The sequence below is a fragment of the Mastigoproctus giganteus genome, chromosome 4 (assembly GCF_048544385.1).
Source record: "Mastigoproctus giganteus isolate SK-2022 chromosome 4, ASM4854438v1, whole genome shotgun sequence".
In the NCBI taxonomy this organism is placed as follows: Eukaryota; Metazoa; Arthropoda; class Arachnida; order Uropygi; family Thelyphonidae; genus Mastigoproctus; species Mastigoproctus giganteus.
In genome coordinates this window covers 65,658,783-65,674,649 of record NC_143578.1, presented here as the reverse complement: position 1 = coordinate 65,674,649, position 15,867 = coordinate 65,658,783, and the positions used below count along the sequence as shown (strand labels likewise).

General features: G+C 39.5%; 1 protein-coding gene across 1 annotated transcript in view; it reads left to right on the top strand.

Annotated features, from left to right (window-relative positions):
- Positions 1-15,867, top strand: part of LOC150086802 (IQ motif and SEC7 domain-containing protein 1-like) — an 829,530-nt gene that overhangs the window by 370,231 nt on the left and 443,432 nt on the right. The window contains exon 2 of the mRNA XM_090372763.1: positions 10,125-10,199. Within this exon, the coding sequence (XP_090228889.1) occupies positions 10,125-10,199 (75 nt within the window). The remainder of the gene's footprint in view (positions 1-10,124; positions 10,200-15,867) is intronic.

Below are 15,867 nucleotides of genomic sequence, written 5' to 3'. Positions count from 1 at the left end.
CCATCTCCAACTCCTCCAGCCTGCTGAAGCTCCTGGAGAAGGCCTTACTCCCCATCCTCACTAAGCAGATCTTGCCCAGTAATCCAGTCCAAATTCACTACTCCCTTCCAAACAGATCAACGATCACCAATCTGCTAGCCACCACGAATACTATCTTGTCAGCATTGGAGAATAGGCAGGAACTAGCTGTGACTTACTTAGACATTGAGGCTGCATTTGATGCCGTCCAAGTAAACCAACTTCTCACTCTCCTGGAATGCCACTTCCAGATCACAGGGAACATATTATGCTTTCTCTCCTCTCTTCTGAATAACAGAGTTATAAAGCTTCATACAGGAGATCGCACCCTTACTAGATCCGTCACTGCAGGAGTCCCACAAGGAGGGGTCCTTTCGGGCCTTCTATTTTCATCCATTATCTTCCCACTGGTTGCACATTCTCGATGTCTACTGAGCTATGCGGACGATATCAAGATACTCACTCCCATCATTCCCGGTCAAGGCCTAGATCTGGTAAAAGTGGAAATTAACAACACTCTCACCACAGTCACATCTTACCTCTGCCAGTTTGGGCTCAAGATCAATCCTGCTAAGTCCGAATTCATGGTATATTCATTGAAGCAAACTCCTTCTCTCCAGCCTTCGGTCGGCAACACCCTCATCCCAATTGTGTCCAGCCATCGTGATCTGGGCGTTGTATTCGACCCAAAACTTCGATTCAACGCCCACATGGATATGCTCCTCACACGTGCTTCAAGACTCCGGTGGATAGCAAAACAGCATCTCCTTCATATCACAGATAAAAAGATAACCGTGAGGTACATAAGAACAGTTATCTTTCCACCTTTACTCTATGCTGCTGAAATTTGGGCGTCAGCGGCACCGTCAATAAAGAAACCACTCTTTGCCACAGAATTCTGGCTCCTAAAGTGGGCCAACAGGAAGCACAACCTTCCAGCTCTGATTCGTACCACACAGCTTGCCAACTCTCTCGGAATTCCACGGCTTCCCACCTTAATCGATGACCAACGCCTCCTAGCAACAGTCAAGATGATAACAGGCATAATGGCAACACCTTCATTCTGGGATACCTGTGGCTGGAGGATCCCCCCCTGCTGCCCTTAGGGCCAATCCCGAGCTCTACTCGCATTCAGCACGACTCCATCTCTCGGACAGGTTCCTTACTCAGCAGATGCTCAAGCAAACCCAGGCACTGGACGCCGACCTGAACAAATTCGCTGCTGACCGGACTTACCGGAAAAAAATTATGACGAGTAGGACTAATCAGCAATGACTGATGTATACCTTGCACCTGTTCCTGTCTGATTGAGCTGGTGCTCTTATCTCGATGTTAAGCCAGCTCAAGCAGATTTAACTCTCGTAAGGAGTTCTCTCCTTTGTATTATAATATGTTTTCTTTGTAAAATTACCTTTTTGTAAATAATTGTTCAATTTTCACAAGTTTGGGAAACTGTAAGCCCCTGGCTTTATGGCCGTGAAGGGTAATAAAAGATTATCTCTCTCTCTCTCTCTAATTTTACGTAAGACTACTGAGGACTAGCTGCTATTTACCATCAATCAGTTATCCTAATAAATTTGTTAATTTCACAAAAAAATCTGAGCACTATCATGCGCAATGGTACAATTGTTACTGGGTGCTCTGCCTATGAAATTCCGCACGATGTATTCAGGAATTTACCAATCGTAAATCCCTGAACCCACCCCCCTTATTACCAGATCTTCAAAACCAGATTGTCAGTGGTGTTAGAAGCCTGTCCCATGTTAGAGATCTAACTGTACAGAATTTCGAAGTTGTTGGTGGTATTACACTGAGTGGACAGAAATCATGGGATACCTACCTAGGCCACCCTTTCGCCCGAATAAGGGCAGTCACACGGAGAAGCATTGAGTCCACTATTCACGAAAGCGTTCCATAGGTACTATTTCCATCCATCCATGCTTGCTGCACTGCTGTCCATAATTCCGTCGCATTCCTCGGTGGGGGATCCAAAGCTCGAACGGACCTTTCCACAGGGTTTGTCCGGCGAACCGGGAGGTCATTCCATGGAGGTAAAATCTGCAAAATGCTCTTCGAACCATGTTCTAGGTCACCACGGCTCTGTGGGGAGACACATTGTCCTGCTGGAAGGGTCCATTGCCCTGTGGATACACGACGACCATGAAGGGATGCAGATGGTCTGCAAGGATGGACACGTAACCTGGACCGTTCAGAGATGCGTCTAGATGTGCCAAAGGTCCCAACGTTTGCCAGTTGAACACGTCCCAGACCATCACCGACCGTCCACCTGCCTGAACGGTTCCTTGTTGACATGACGGGTGCATATCACCGTGCGGTTTGCGCCAGATATGCACCCTCCCGTCCACTGGAAATAACTAGAAACGGGACTCATCGGACTAGGAGACTCGTCTCCAATCATCCAAGATCCAGAGCCGATGTGCTTTCGCCCAGTTGAGGCGTAGAGTCCTGTGTCGTGACGTTAGCAATGGGACCCCCGGTGGGTCGGCGGCTCCCATGACCTATTGCGGCTAAATGATCGCCTGATGGCCTTGGTGGAGACGTTCTGGCACCTCCCTCGTTGAAGTCGGCAGTGATTTGTGCTACTGTCGCTCTCCAGTTGGCTGAAACAATGCGAGACATACGTCAATGGCCACGTTCATCCACCACCTTTCTCCGCCCACAGCGTTGTCCACGATAAGATGTTATTTCGGAAATGGCGTATTATTATTATCTTTATTTTCTCCTAAGAGACACCCGCTTACAGCTATTAGCCAGGGGGTGCACATTCATATATACAAATATAAGTTTATACATAATTATCTATTTATAATTTATACAAATCATTGTCTTTATAAATTATTATCTTTATTTTCTCCTAAGAGACACCCGCTTACAGCTATTAGCCAGGGGGTGCACATTCATATGTACAAATATAAGTTATATACATAATTATCTATTTATAATTTATACAAATCATTGTCTTTATAAATTATACAAATTATACATTGTCTAAATTATACAAATTATACATTGTCTAAATTATACAAATTATACATTGTCTAATTAATTATGTTATACATACCATTGCCTTATTTTACATGACAGGCAGATAGAAAGAGAGCACAAGCATAATTTGCAATTTTACAAGGAATTAGAGAATGTTCACATCTAGACGACTATTTACAGCGAGATAACAGAAAGACAAGACGTCCAATATCAACATAACAGGAGCAAAAACAGTCCCGACCAGTTAATTCTTCATTTCCTGCATTCTCTTTTGTTTTCATATGTGAGCTTCACTCAACATTTATAGGTGGAGTAATGCGTTTTGAAACACTTCAGTCCTGTATCTCTTCTCTGCGCAAAGCCTTTCTGGGTCTGCTTGAAGATCGTTGAACATCTTAATGGTGTTCAAAGGAAAAAATCGCCGAAGGCTTTCCAGCTGCGTGAGCGCGCTACTGATTGGAGGGGATGGTGTTCTATTCGCCCACCTTTGCATCATGTGGGGCCGAGTCAGCAGGTAGTCAGTTTTCGGCGGGCCGAGTCTCCCAGTCAGCAGTTTTGCAAGCGTGAGAATGTTCTTGGTGACAATAATGTGAGACTAAGGCGTGACATCCAAGTTGGCATATAAAATTGTTCTTGAGATTGTAAATGGCTGCGTAGTGATCCTGTTTAACCATCTCAGCATCCAGTACTCTAAACCCAGGAAAGCCTTGATGGTAGCATCTGGGGCAGAAGACCAAGTCTGAGATGTGTAGAGAGGGATGGGGATGACGCATCTTAAAATTTTGGACATACTCTTGATACTGTCGAACGGGGATAGTGCAATTTTTGTACTACTTCCGCGATAGACTGACCGATGCGTCGGGCCCCACTATCATCCTTCTTTCAAAGTCGGTTAACTCACGACGTTTATCCATACTGACATCGAATTGCCGTCTACGTGAATGCAGTGTACCTGTATACCTGCCAAGCGGTGGGTTCGTCCACTAGCGAGGGGGGGGGGGACAGCGTCGCTTTTCCCAAGAACTAGGTATCCCATGAATTCTCTCCTTTCAGTGTAAGCACGTCATAATTTTAGGCTATATTGCGACATTGTGTATTGTGTCTATGTTCAAGAGTTGATTTACATGTTCCAGGATGAAAATCTCCGAATAGCTCGCAAAGGAAAACCTACTCTCCCCTCCTAAGATCGGGTAATTATAATCCCGGTTGAAGAGACCTATAGAAATTCTTTCAGGCTATGATGAAACTCGAACCCATACCTCTCCAAACGAGTAACAAGCGGTGAAACCACTGTACTGTTACAGAGGGCAAAATTCTCCGGGCTACCAGAGATTATTTTTATAGAACACGACTATAACAGTCATACGAGTATAACTTAAGATTACTTGAGATAACATTCAAAAACTTGTAACATAAGGCTATTTTTTGTAAAGACCGCTCCTTTTTAAACAACGCTCCTATTTACGCTAAAAAAAGGTAGTAGGCAAAATTAAACCGCGAAGCGAAATGCAAAGAATCGTGCTCCCTCTCTTTTCGAGCTGAACGTTAAATAAAATGGCTCAGATTACTCTTGTACGCTTGTTGTTCTCTTCGCTGTGAGTTGCAAAGTTCACGTTATTCTACTATGATGCGTACATATTCTCAGCTAATGACGATGAAATAGTGTAGTAGACGACCAGAACCCTTGAACGACTTATTTCAGGTGAACTTTTCCCAAATACTCAGGCATAATCAAAAGTTAACCTATTTAGTATTAATTAAAATTAAGATATTGAAATCAGTCGGTTGTTTGTGGGCGGGGGAAACTCTGCAGTGCAGCGACTACTTTTATTGTAGGGCGTGTGCTCTGGTTCATATAATATGTAATCTTTATCAATATTTCGCATATGTTTGTCTACGTGTGGGTTCATAGGTCGGTTTGCAAGTTATGCAGCCGAAAAACTCTAAATAATTCAAGAGGAAAATATTCTACAGAAATCCAGAGATCGGTTAATTACAGCCCCAGTTTGAGAAGCCTTAAGATTTCCTCCAGCTTCGACGGAAGGCAAATCCACTTGTCACCCGCGAGAGAGAGAGAGAGAGTGAGATGACGGAGTATGTTTGTCCATGATTCTGAATTCTCATTGGAAATGCAGTCCTTTCTTCTGTCGTAATTTATTGTACAATTGTAGTAGCGATAAAAACCTATAAGGGTTGCATTACCAGATGGATGCACGCTGGCTAATCAATAAATTTCGTCTGATGTCATTAACGATAGGTTTATAATGGCATTGTAATTCTTAATGTTAATTTGTTCATGAATGGGCTCATGTTCTTATTCAATACTTTGTTAATACACGATTTATTTTTATTACTTTTGTCAAGTTCAATGGGAAGGATCAGTCGTGGTGTCTATTATTCTCCTTTGTTCTGATTGTTATTATTATTATTATTATTGCGGTCGCTACTGTTATTATCCCAAACAGTTATACGACACACACCTGTTGCAAGGCATGGTACCAACTGTACCAGGCGCACCCCACACTGTTGCGCTTACAGAGCCGCCCCACATTGTTCACAGATCTCGTGCTGCTGCAAGTTAATGTCAATGAACCCATTGGCTATGTGTTTCGGATTATTAACACAGACAGTTCGACACAGAAGAAAGGTGAAGATATTCTATTCAGCGAAGTGTCGTAGTCATTTTTGCCCAGGACTAGAAGGATATCCTGTTTTAACTATAAAACCCTGCATTACACAATCTACCTTGTTACTGAACGGTATAACAATCATTGTGACCATTTATTTAGCTTACGTGATTTAAAATTGGATATTTTCATGAATATAAACTCTTTGTTAACCTGAAGTGTGTGAACGTAAATCGCTTCCCGCCCAAAGAATTCTTCCCCGGGTTGTGAATTCACAACCCGGAAAGAATTACTCAGCCCCGTCAGCAAGCTGATAGGGCTGAATAAAAAGGTAATTATGTATTACTTGATCAAGTAACGTATAAAGCGAGTCCTTCTTAGTTTTCTAGTTGTCAAACTTTGCAATCCACATCTTGCAAGTCGTTTTTTATATTTGCATTGATTTTTAATCATCACTAATCTGGTAGCCTGTTCCAAACTCATATAACGGAGTAATGATGGCCTTCTTCCTACAAGCAAAAGCCTTATAAAGTACGCATGTCCCTTCGTAGGCGCCTATTTACATTGTATAGGAATTTTAAATCAGATTGAATCATAACACCTATCTTTTTCGTCTTGAATCCACATTTAACTCCTCTTCCCCTAGCTATATGACGGATTTATATTCTAGAAATGCATATGCGGAACACAAATCCATGAGGAATGCAAACAGAAGACCGAGCTCTGAGGGAATCCCCACTGTTACATTAGTTCACCCTAAAGACTGACCATTTATGACAACCCCTGCATCTCCTATTTTTTAGCCAGTCTGCAATCCAGCGCAGAATCCTACCAGTAACTCCAGCCTTTTCCAGTTTATATAGCAGCCTTCCATGAGCATTAAAGTCAGAACCTTTCATAGACTCCATGATGTTCCCTACCACAAGGGTCAAACTCACTGGCTAGTAATTACCCAATTACTCTTTAGCACCACTTTTGTGAGTTGGGGAGACATTAGGCTTCTCTAGTTGAAAGGAATCTATCCCGAGTTTAATTAAGCATGCAGCCTTTTTAATTAAAACTGAATACAGTATATACTATTCTGTCCTGGAGCCTCGCCACCCTTTAACCTCAACAGCCTTTTTAATAAATAAGTAAATAATAAAGTAAGTAATAAATAAATAATAAATAATCTCGCGCTTGTGTGAGATCATTATATCATTTAATTTCCAATAATCTAACTCCAACATTCGAGCTTGCTTTCGATTGTAAATATGGCAGATGAGTTTAATAGATACCTGGAGGTATCTGTTCAACTTATCTGCCATTTATGCTGGATTTCTATGGAACTATCACTTCAACTAATTAAGGGACCTATTTTATTTACTTTTTTAAGGACCTGTGTTCGAATGCCGTCAAAGACGCGAGGAAGTTTTATGGACTTTTTCGACAATATGGCTGAGTTAGCCAGTTCCAGACGGTTTTATGATTTCTTTTTCTCCCGGAAACTCGGGTTCATTATTAGTAATGACAAATGATGCAAAGAAGCAAGCTCATACAGCATTAGCAAAAAAAAAAAAAAAAACCACTAATAATTTGTATAATCCTTCCTTAAATTTGTTGAAACTGCCAACTGCCCACTAGATGCAAGTTTTCTCCGTTTGATGATGTACCCATCTTACGTTCAGTAAACCAGCCGAAGAATATGCAATTACGGGAACAATATACTGATTCCTCGAAAGCGCATGATTATCTATAACTTTTATTATGATTATCTATTATATTTATGATTATTTATGATTATTATGATTATTTATTATAGTTATAATGATTATCTATAACCATATTTATTTTATTATTGTTCTTTTTTTTTTAATTTTTTTTATTCAGTTGAACAAAAAAAAAACTCACCTGTCATCCATTTTGGTATCTTACGTTTGTGGAACTTGAGCATTGCTAAGAATATATTTATGGCTTGCACGATAAATCCCTTAAATACTCCCCATAGCATATTTGTATCTGATAGCATACAATTTCACTAGTTAATCGAACCCAAGGAATATCTGATTTCATTATAGTCTCCTCTCAGAAAGGAAGGGGAGTTATGCTGCTTTTAAAAAACTTCCTGAGGGCAAAAGGCAGTTCTCAGAACCTGAGAAAGTCCAGACAGATGTTGAGTCCGTCTAGCGTGAGATGGCTAATAATAAAGGATAGATGATAGTGGTGATATATTACAGACCAAGTACCATAAAAGTCTATTCAAGAAACTTCAGTGGCAAGCATGAGCGACTGCATCATTATGGGTGGCTTTAATTTCTCTCTTACAGATTGCAAATCGTTGGCGTGCAGTAGATATAGTAGGAGTAATTTTATTTGACTCATCTAGGTCACTGCTATTTATTTCAACACATTAGAGAAAGCACATGGGGAGTCAAATATCATTTGGCTTAATTCTCACCAACGATCCAAGCAGTATTGAAAATATGACAGTTCAGGAACTGATAGTGAGGAATGAGCGTAATATCATAAAATGGGTATTATCCAACGATATTTCAGTGGTTAAAGGGAAAGGTCATGACTTTAATTACAAAAAGGAGGATTATGGTGGACTCGAGTATCACTTGGGCTCTCTGAATTGGAGTTTTTACTATATGCTGTTTGATACTAAATGCATTTAAGGGATGGGATTTGTCCTGCTGGCTGCAAACGCATTTGTTCCAGTTGAGAAGTATCGCAAAAGAAAAATGTCAAAATGGATGAGAGATCTCAAGGAAAGGATGTAATTGAACAAAAAAAAAAGAAGAAAAAAGAATGGGACAACATCAACAACCATATAGCGGATTCGCCTATTCGTTGATATTTTGAGCAGAAATTGCCCCTTGATTATACTCCTTGTGCAGTAATGCGCGCCACATTTGTTGATTTTGACTACTGCGTTTAGTTGTCCTCCGCAATTCCTAAATCATTATAAGCAACAGAAAGTTACAAACTATCGCGTGATGACACTCCTTCATACAATAAACACAAGCAGATATATATAATAAAACTGCCAACCGGCTGACGGGGTATGACTTTGAAAAAGCTGAAGATGAGAAATCGTTTGGGAAGTGAGCTAAGAAGGCGAAAAGGAGTTCTACGCATGTGAATGCGAAGTAACAAAAGTAAATTGGATGGGTCTCTTGCAAGAGGAAATTGGTAGTATAATCGACAATCCAGCAGCAGCGGTAGCCCAGTTGAAAAGGTATTTTGTAAATATCTTCATTGAACCCACATTACTGACAAGAAAGAAATAGCTAAGCGATTTGAACAATTGTAAAATAAGTGCTATAATGATTTCAGAGAAGCGCATATCTGTATATCCGCCCTGTGGGCTTTACTGCATAATTTTAAAATTTCAGTAAATTTTTGAATGTATAAATAAAAATTTATACATTCAAAATAGTCCCTATTAACCAAAAGGCAACCCTTTGAGTTTGCGATGTAACCACTTCCTAAGGTTTGTTTGTTGTACAGGGGTAATACAACACTTGTGAGGCGCCTAAGGTTTGTCTTGATCACCAATTTTACATCCGAAATAAAAAGAATACGAAAATTTTGTAATGTCATAAATATTTTTCCTTTGAGTCTTTGGGATAAACCGCCCACAAACATAACAAAATTTGTCTGGCTGATTGATACATTTCCTATAATATCAGTGTGTAGATTATATAGATATTAAACTCTTAATGTATTATGCCTTGTGTATTTAGTTATTTTAAAAATTTCCTATAATATTCATAGCACTAAATGAATTTTTGAAAACGTAAATTCAGTTTTGAACACTACAATATAAAAACAACACAAATTTTACACGAGTTCTACTCGTGTAAAAACACCGAAGGGAAAAATATTTGCGAATCGGCAGGTAGAGCCGGAAATTATTTTACTGCTACCAGAAGGGTTGCGGGCTGTTAGCTTATATTTGTTAAAATAAATCAGTACGTCATACATTACTAGCTAGATTATGCGAAATTGGCATATTTTGGTAAAATGTAATTCCCTCTATATTTAATAACTGTGACGTGTTGTGAAACTATCATGATGATTTTTACAAAAACTTAAACAGCATTTAAGTTCTTGGAGGTAAAAATTGTGTTGGCTAGTGTTATGCCAATGAGCTCGTCATTAGACTCGGGGAATACCCTTGAATGGAGTGTCAATATTTCCCCAGTCCATGAGGGAGAAGCCAAAGAAGCCAGTGTTATAACCTCTTTGGTTGGTAAGATTATGGAATCTGGTTAAAAACGCAGTACAGGACCACTAGACAAAAATGTTATCCTAATTGAATCTCAGCATAGTTTCGTGAAGGGGAGCTCCTGCCTGACTAATCTCTTAAATTACTATGACTAGATTATAAATCAGTTGGATACGAAATATAATTTCTATGAGAGAAACAATGAATGTTTAGTTGCCATTTTCGTCCTTAACTCTTCTGTTTTTCTCTTGCTTTTTTAGGTCCATCGTTGGGTCCCGATCCTCAATGTCTCTTCCATCCCCGGTCCAAATCACTCGCTCAGACATGGTTACAAGGTAAGATTAATATAATAATAATAATAATAAAACTCTGGTATTAGTAGAGACGATTTCATTGGATATACTGTACTGATATATATGACCAAGAGATCAGATGTGATTGTTTACAGGGTATCCTTGAAATCGACGTCGATATTTATTAAAGGAATGGTTCATTAAAATACAAGAAGAAAATCTACACCTAGTTTGAAGTAGGAGCAACGGGTTTTGAGTTAGTGTTAAACAGATGTAGTGACGTTATTTCCGCTTCTAACGATTTGCGAACATCACGAAGTGGGATATGCAAATGAGAATGTTGCACAAAATGTTATGTAAATCGTCGAACTGCATTTTATAAAATGCGTAATGGCTATATAAGGCTGCAACTGATGGATTGTTGCTGTGGTACAGTAAATTCAGTACGGGTATGGCGAGTAGATGAGCATTAAAGTTAGTAGAATATGCAGACATTCACTTTGTGTATTAGAAGAAGGAAGTGCTCGAGTTGCATCCACCGAATATGAGTGTCATTTTCCAACAAAGTTACATCCTAATTGGCGTGTGTTTGTCAATGTCCACCTTAATTTGAGGGAATGGGGTACAGTGAAAGGACATCACTACCGAGGCCGACCCGGTCATGTTCTACACAAGCAGATTATTATTTTATTTTATTTATTTATATTTTCTGTATGTTATTTAGTTATTTTTTTATCTTTTTTATTATTTATTTATTTTTTTTTAAATTTTATTTATTTATTTTATTTTTTTCTCAGGCTTTCAGGAGTGGGCACCCTTTGGTCTAGCACTTCTACATTTGGGTGCGGGATTTTTGTGCTGTTAGCACACACGCACAGTGTAGTAGACCATGCACTCTACGTGCCTTGAGACGGGCAGCAGCTGCCCGGGTGTCGGCTACTGCCTGGAGGCTAGGTGGCCTGGATACATCATGAACACACACTTATACACAACATAAATTTTACACTCTTTGTTTTTTCTCCCAAGCCTGTGGTAATCCTGGTTTGGATATTACATACAATAAAATTTAGGTGGATTTAGACTAACACCTAGGCGCCACCAAAACCATATACATATACATAAGCAGAGGAAGAGTTTCTAGATATTGTGACTTTAGATCCCTCCACCAGCACACGAAGAGATTCTGCAAGAACGGGTCATCCCAAAATCTTCGTTTGGCGCACCCTACATGAACACTGGAAGTATGCATATCATATGCAATGAGTTCAAGCATTACAAGCAGGAGATTTACTTGCATGAGTAATTTTGTCTATGGATTCTTAATGGTATCAGCAACAGCCCCGACTTTCTTGTCAATATCCTGTGGACCGACAAGGCAACATTTGAACGTGGGAAAATCCTCACACCATTCAGCAATCCCGTTTCCAAGAGGAGTTTACGTCAGTATGTGGGCCGGCATTGTAGGAGATAACTTTATTCATCACGAATTCCCTGCCCGCTTAAACGCTGATCATTTCTTACAATTTTTGCAGAGGACATTACCAACGCTTCTAGAAGATGTTCCTTTAGGTATACCTGCCAATATGGGATTTAAGAACGACGGAGCGCCTCCTAATTTTGGGAAGCAAGTAAGAACATTCTTAAATGGTCGTTACCGGAATCACTGGATTCGTTGCGGGGATCCTATTTCTTGGCAACCACACTCTCCTGACCTTAACCCATTCAATTTTTTTGTGTGTGGTCACATGAAAGAGATTGTTTACGCCACAGAGGTTATCAACCAAGATGACTTTTTGAATTGCATCCACGAATCTTCCACTGCTATTAAAAACAACACAGTGCTACTCGAACGTGTACGGGATTCTTTCCCACGCCGTGTCGAAGTCTGTTTCCTGTCACACGGCACTCATTTCGAACATCTTTTGTGAATATATTTTTTTGATCATGCTTCTGTTTGATTGCAGTACTAATAAAATTCATTTACTCCTGCTGTACAACGTTATCGAGTTTCTGATTGTTCTTCAATTCATATCTAAATTTTAATCAACGAACGTTTATGGTTCTGGATGTATTGATAACCATGACCAGTACAAGTAACATTATTCAGATACTTAGTAAGAATTAACATAAAAACGTTTCTAATTAAAGTAAGGTTTTTTCCTAATGATTGCTTTTCACAATTTTGCTCTTATACGCAAAACGCTTGAAGCGAAAATGGCGTCATAATATGTTTAACACTATTAACTCAAAACCCGTTGCTCCTACTTCAAACTAAGTGTAGTAGACTTTCTGCTTGTATTTTAATGAACCAGTCCCTCAGTAAATATCGACGTCGATTTCAAGGCCACCCTGTATATTTTGAGGTGCATTTCAATTATAAGATTTGCAAATTTATGTTTTACGAATATATTGATGAATATGATGGCATCGTTTGTAGGTTTTGTATTGAATGTTTGAAGCATTCCCCATAAGATGGCAGCACTTCGAGTTGGAGTGTGTGGAGAATGAATTTGGCATAATTTTCCTTGCAAGGACAGCGTGTTATCATCAAATGTTGGCATCTAAGTGGGGAAGGCCTGTCGATATTCGTTGATAAATGCTGAAAGTGTGTCAGAAATATCCTTTAGATGTGAAATATATATGAAATATGTGTGTTAGTTCCGTTAAGTGTGTGAATCTGTGAGAATGAAACACTTCAACTACCGTCATTTAATAGTGAGATAAAAACAGCCGTAAAGAACGTTTCAGCTTGGAGAGAAAGGTGCAACAAACGTGTGTAACATCCAGAGGACTATATTCAGCAAGTTGGTAATGCTCTTGTGAACTGTGTTACATTTCAAATGCGTTTGATTATAGCGTGCTTAAGAGATCAAAAACTTCTATACTGATTATCAAAACTTCACCATATGATATTCCCGTGATGAAGTGATATTTGTGCCGCAGTTATTTTTTAAGGGGAGAGAGTGCATAGGAAATATGGATTAACCTATTGAAATGATATTTAGTAGAAAAGTCCAGAAAAATATTAGTTTACCTACCCACCATGCCACTCAAGGAATACCTTTAAGTGATTTAAATGATGTTATACTTTATCAGCTAACCATACTACTACAAAATCTATTCTGTTTGTAGACAATAAGGATCTAAATCCTGAACGTTGGACTAAAAAAAATTATGTACATTATTCACATATTGTAATCTTCCGATCGACGTTTCATTATTATCTGGAGCAGTAAACAAATAGCCTATAAGTAAAATAAAGAAAACCAGACCATTTTATATGCGTTTGTTTTCAATAAACAAATCCAAAATCTATTCTATTTTGAATTCTCTGATTTCTTTCCCGCGTGCCTTCATTTATATCATTTGATTTCAGTTCATTTCCTAATTAATTGTGGGATTTATAGTTTTATACCTTGATTGTTTATTCTAAACTGATCGGTGGACTATTAATTACTCAAACATTAGTAATTCTGTACCATCATGAATAATTGAAATAAACTTTTATACACATTGAACTAAAAGTTTTTTTTTTAAAGGGCATAATTATTGAAATTGAGCCTTTTTTTTTTTTTTTTTTTTCAATTTGGGATTACCTCTATATTTATCCTAGTATTCCTGATGCGCTATACATGGTTGAAGAGAACATGGGATGAATTTCCCAATCTGTCTAGGATTCCACAGCTGGAGGGAGAACAGAAAGTTATGGTGGAGCTAGAAGACAGATTTAGAGATGAACTTTCTCTCTCTCTCTCTCTCTGTGTGAACATGACGTACAGGAGTCCTTTAAAGCTCATGTCCCGACGAGACCTTCTGTTATTTCTCCTTATAAGGCAGCGGCCGCGAGGAGATCTGTGACAGCTGATCCACCTGACCATCCGTCTAATGAAAGAGTCGCTCGCTCCGAGGAACAATGTACGTCACAATTTCCAATGCAGCAGATGACATCAATATCATTATGGCCATCAGGACACTGTCGACATCTGTAAGTACGTCGCAGTGAACTGTTAATGCCCGTCAGCCACCTCACCCGTGCTTCGGTACTTAATCTGTAGGCCGACCAAGAAAGGCTATGGATGATAACAAGCAGATGCACTATTTTCCGGCTTCGTTCAGAGGTCACCCGTCAGTTTTCGACAGAGGGCCATTAGGCACGGTGGTGACGGACCTAATTACCTATCTAGGTAATTTCTTTGCGAACGCTCTCCGTTCTCTGCGTTTTTAGGTCTTTAATAGCATCCCATCCTTTCCGTCGGCCGTTGCTACTGCTGTCAGCGGAACGCGGATAAGGGAAAAAAAAGGGGGGGGGGTATCACAGGCGTCACTTGTTTTTTGCTCGCCTACGTACATTTGAGCAACACGTGATGAGGTCACTAGCAGGCTGTGCTGTTACTTTTAAAGTTTTTGAGCGAAAAGTAATGCAAGGTCAGACTTGGTTGGGTCATTTTGTTTTGTGAACTTCACCTTCTTGGTATACTAGATACTCAAACATACCATTCACTGAGTCGTTAATGGCGAAACTAAATCAATAAAGAGGTGAACAAAATAAAAATTCAACCGTTAACATCTTTCTTAGTACTAAAATGACTGTAATAATCATATCTAGACATTGATAAAAATGCAAATAGGTTGGCCTACTCTGAGATGCTATATAAGTCATTTAGTTATTAAAAATTGGATAAATTATTTCTGTCTCTTACAAGGAAATTAATATTTTGACTACTTATGTTCGGTTATTCGCACTAAAGCCAAAACTTTCTTTGGTGGGGTTGTACAGTAACCTTGCGCCCATTACTCGACTCACTCAGACCACACGTCTGGTATTTTAGCAGTGAAATGAAAGTAAGTTCAACAGTAACATTAACATAAGCGTTACTGTTGAGTAAGAATCAATACGTTTCTTGAATATACGTCAGGCACGTATATTCAAGAAACACCAAAAAAAAAACTGTTTCGTTAGCTTTTGACCTATAGAAGGACTTCAGTATAACTGTATCCATTTACCGGAACTCCCATGAATATCTTTCCCATTATCTCTCACCGTTCCACTCGGAGATGAACGAAAGTAAATAGGAATATATCATTTGCTGTGACGAGGGACTGAAGCAAGGAACTATCGCTTTGCCGATGGCAGAAGTGAAGATACGAATAATGAAGCTTGCAGGTTTTCCCTCACCAAACCTGTCACTCGGCTTTAACAGTGAAGGAATAGATCTATTTCCGGTTCGAATTGTTGGCTGCACATAACAAGGCAAACCCTTGCATGCTTGCTCCATATATGGTAATTCTCCCCCACCAATCCTTTCATGCGACCTTGAGCACTCTCTCCTGTTGTTATTGGGAGCAGTCCTTGGCTTCTCTGTCCTCCCTGGACATATTTCTGAGTGGGTGAGAATGGAAATAAGGAACCCCCCACACCCATTAATAATCCACCTCCTTTAGGCGGGGCTGCGGTCACCGTTTTCTCGTCCATTGTCACCACGCACCAAGCTATTTTATCTCACCTCTTCCCCTTTATCTATGCAATCTTGAAAGGCTTGCATGGGTGGAGGACCTGTCTCTGTGAACCAAATGAAATATTTATTTTCTTCCTCCCACCTGCCATTACCAACATTCTGCTCACGAATCCTTCACGCTGGCAGTCATCACCTGCTCTTAATCTCACGTAAAACTAGGAAGTCATCATAGTCAAAGGTCTTGTGATTTGTTA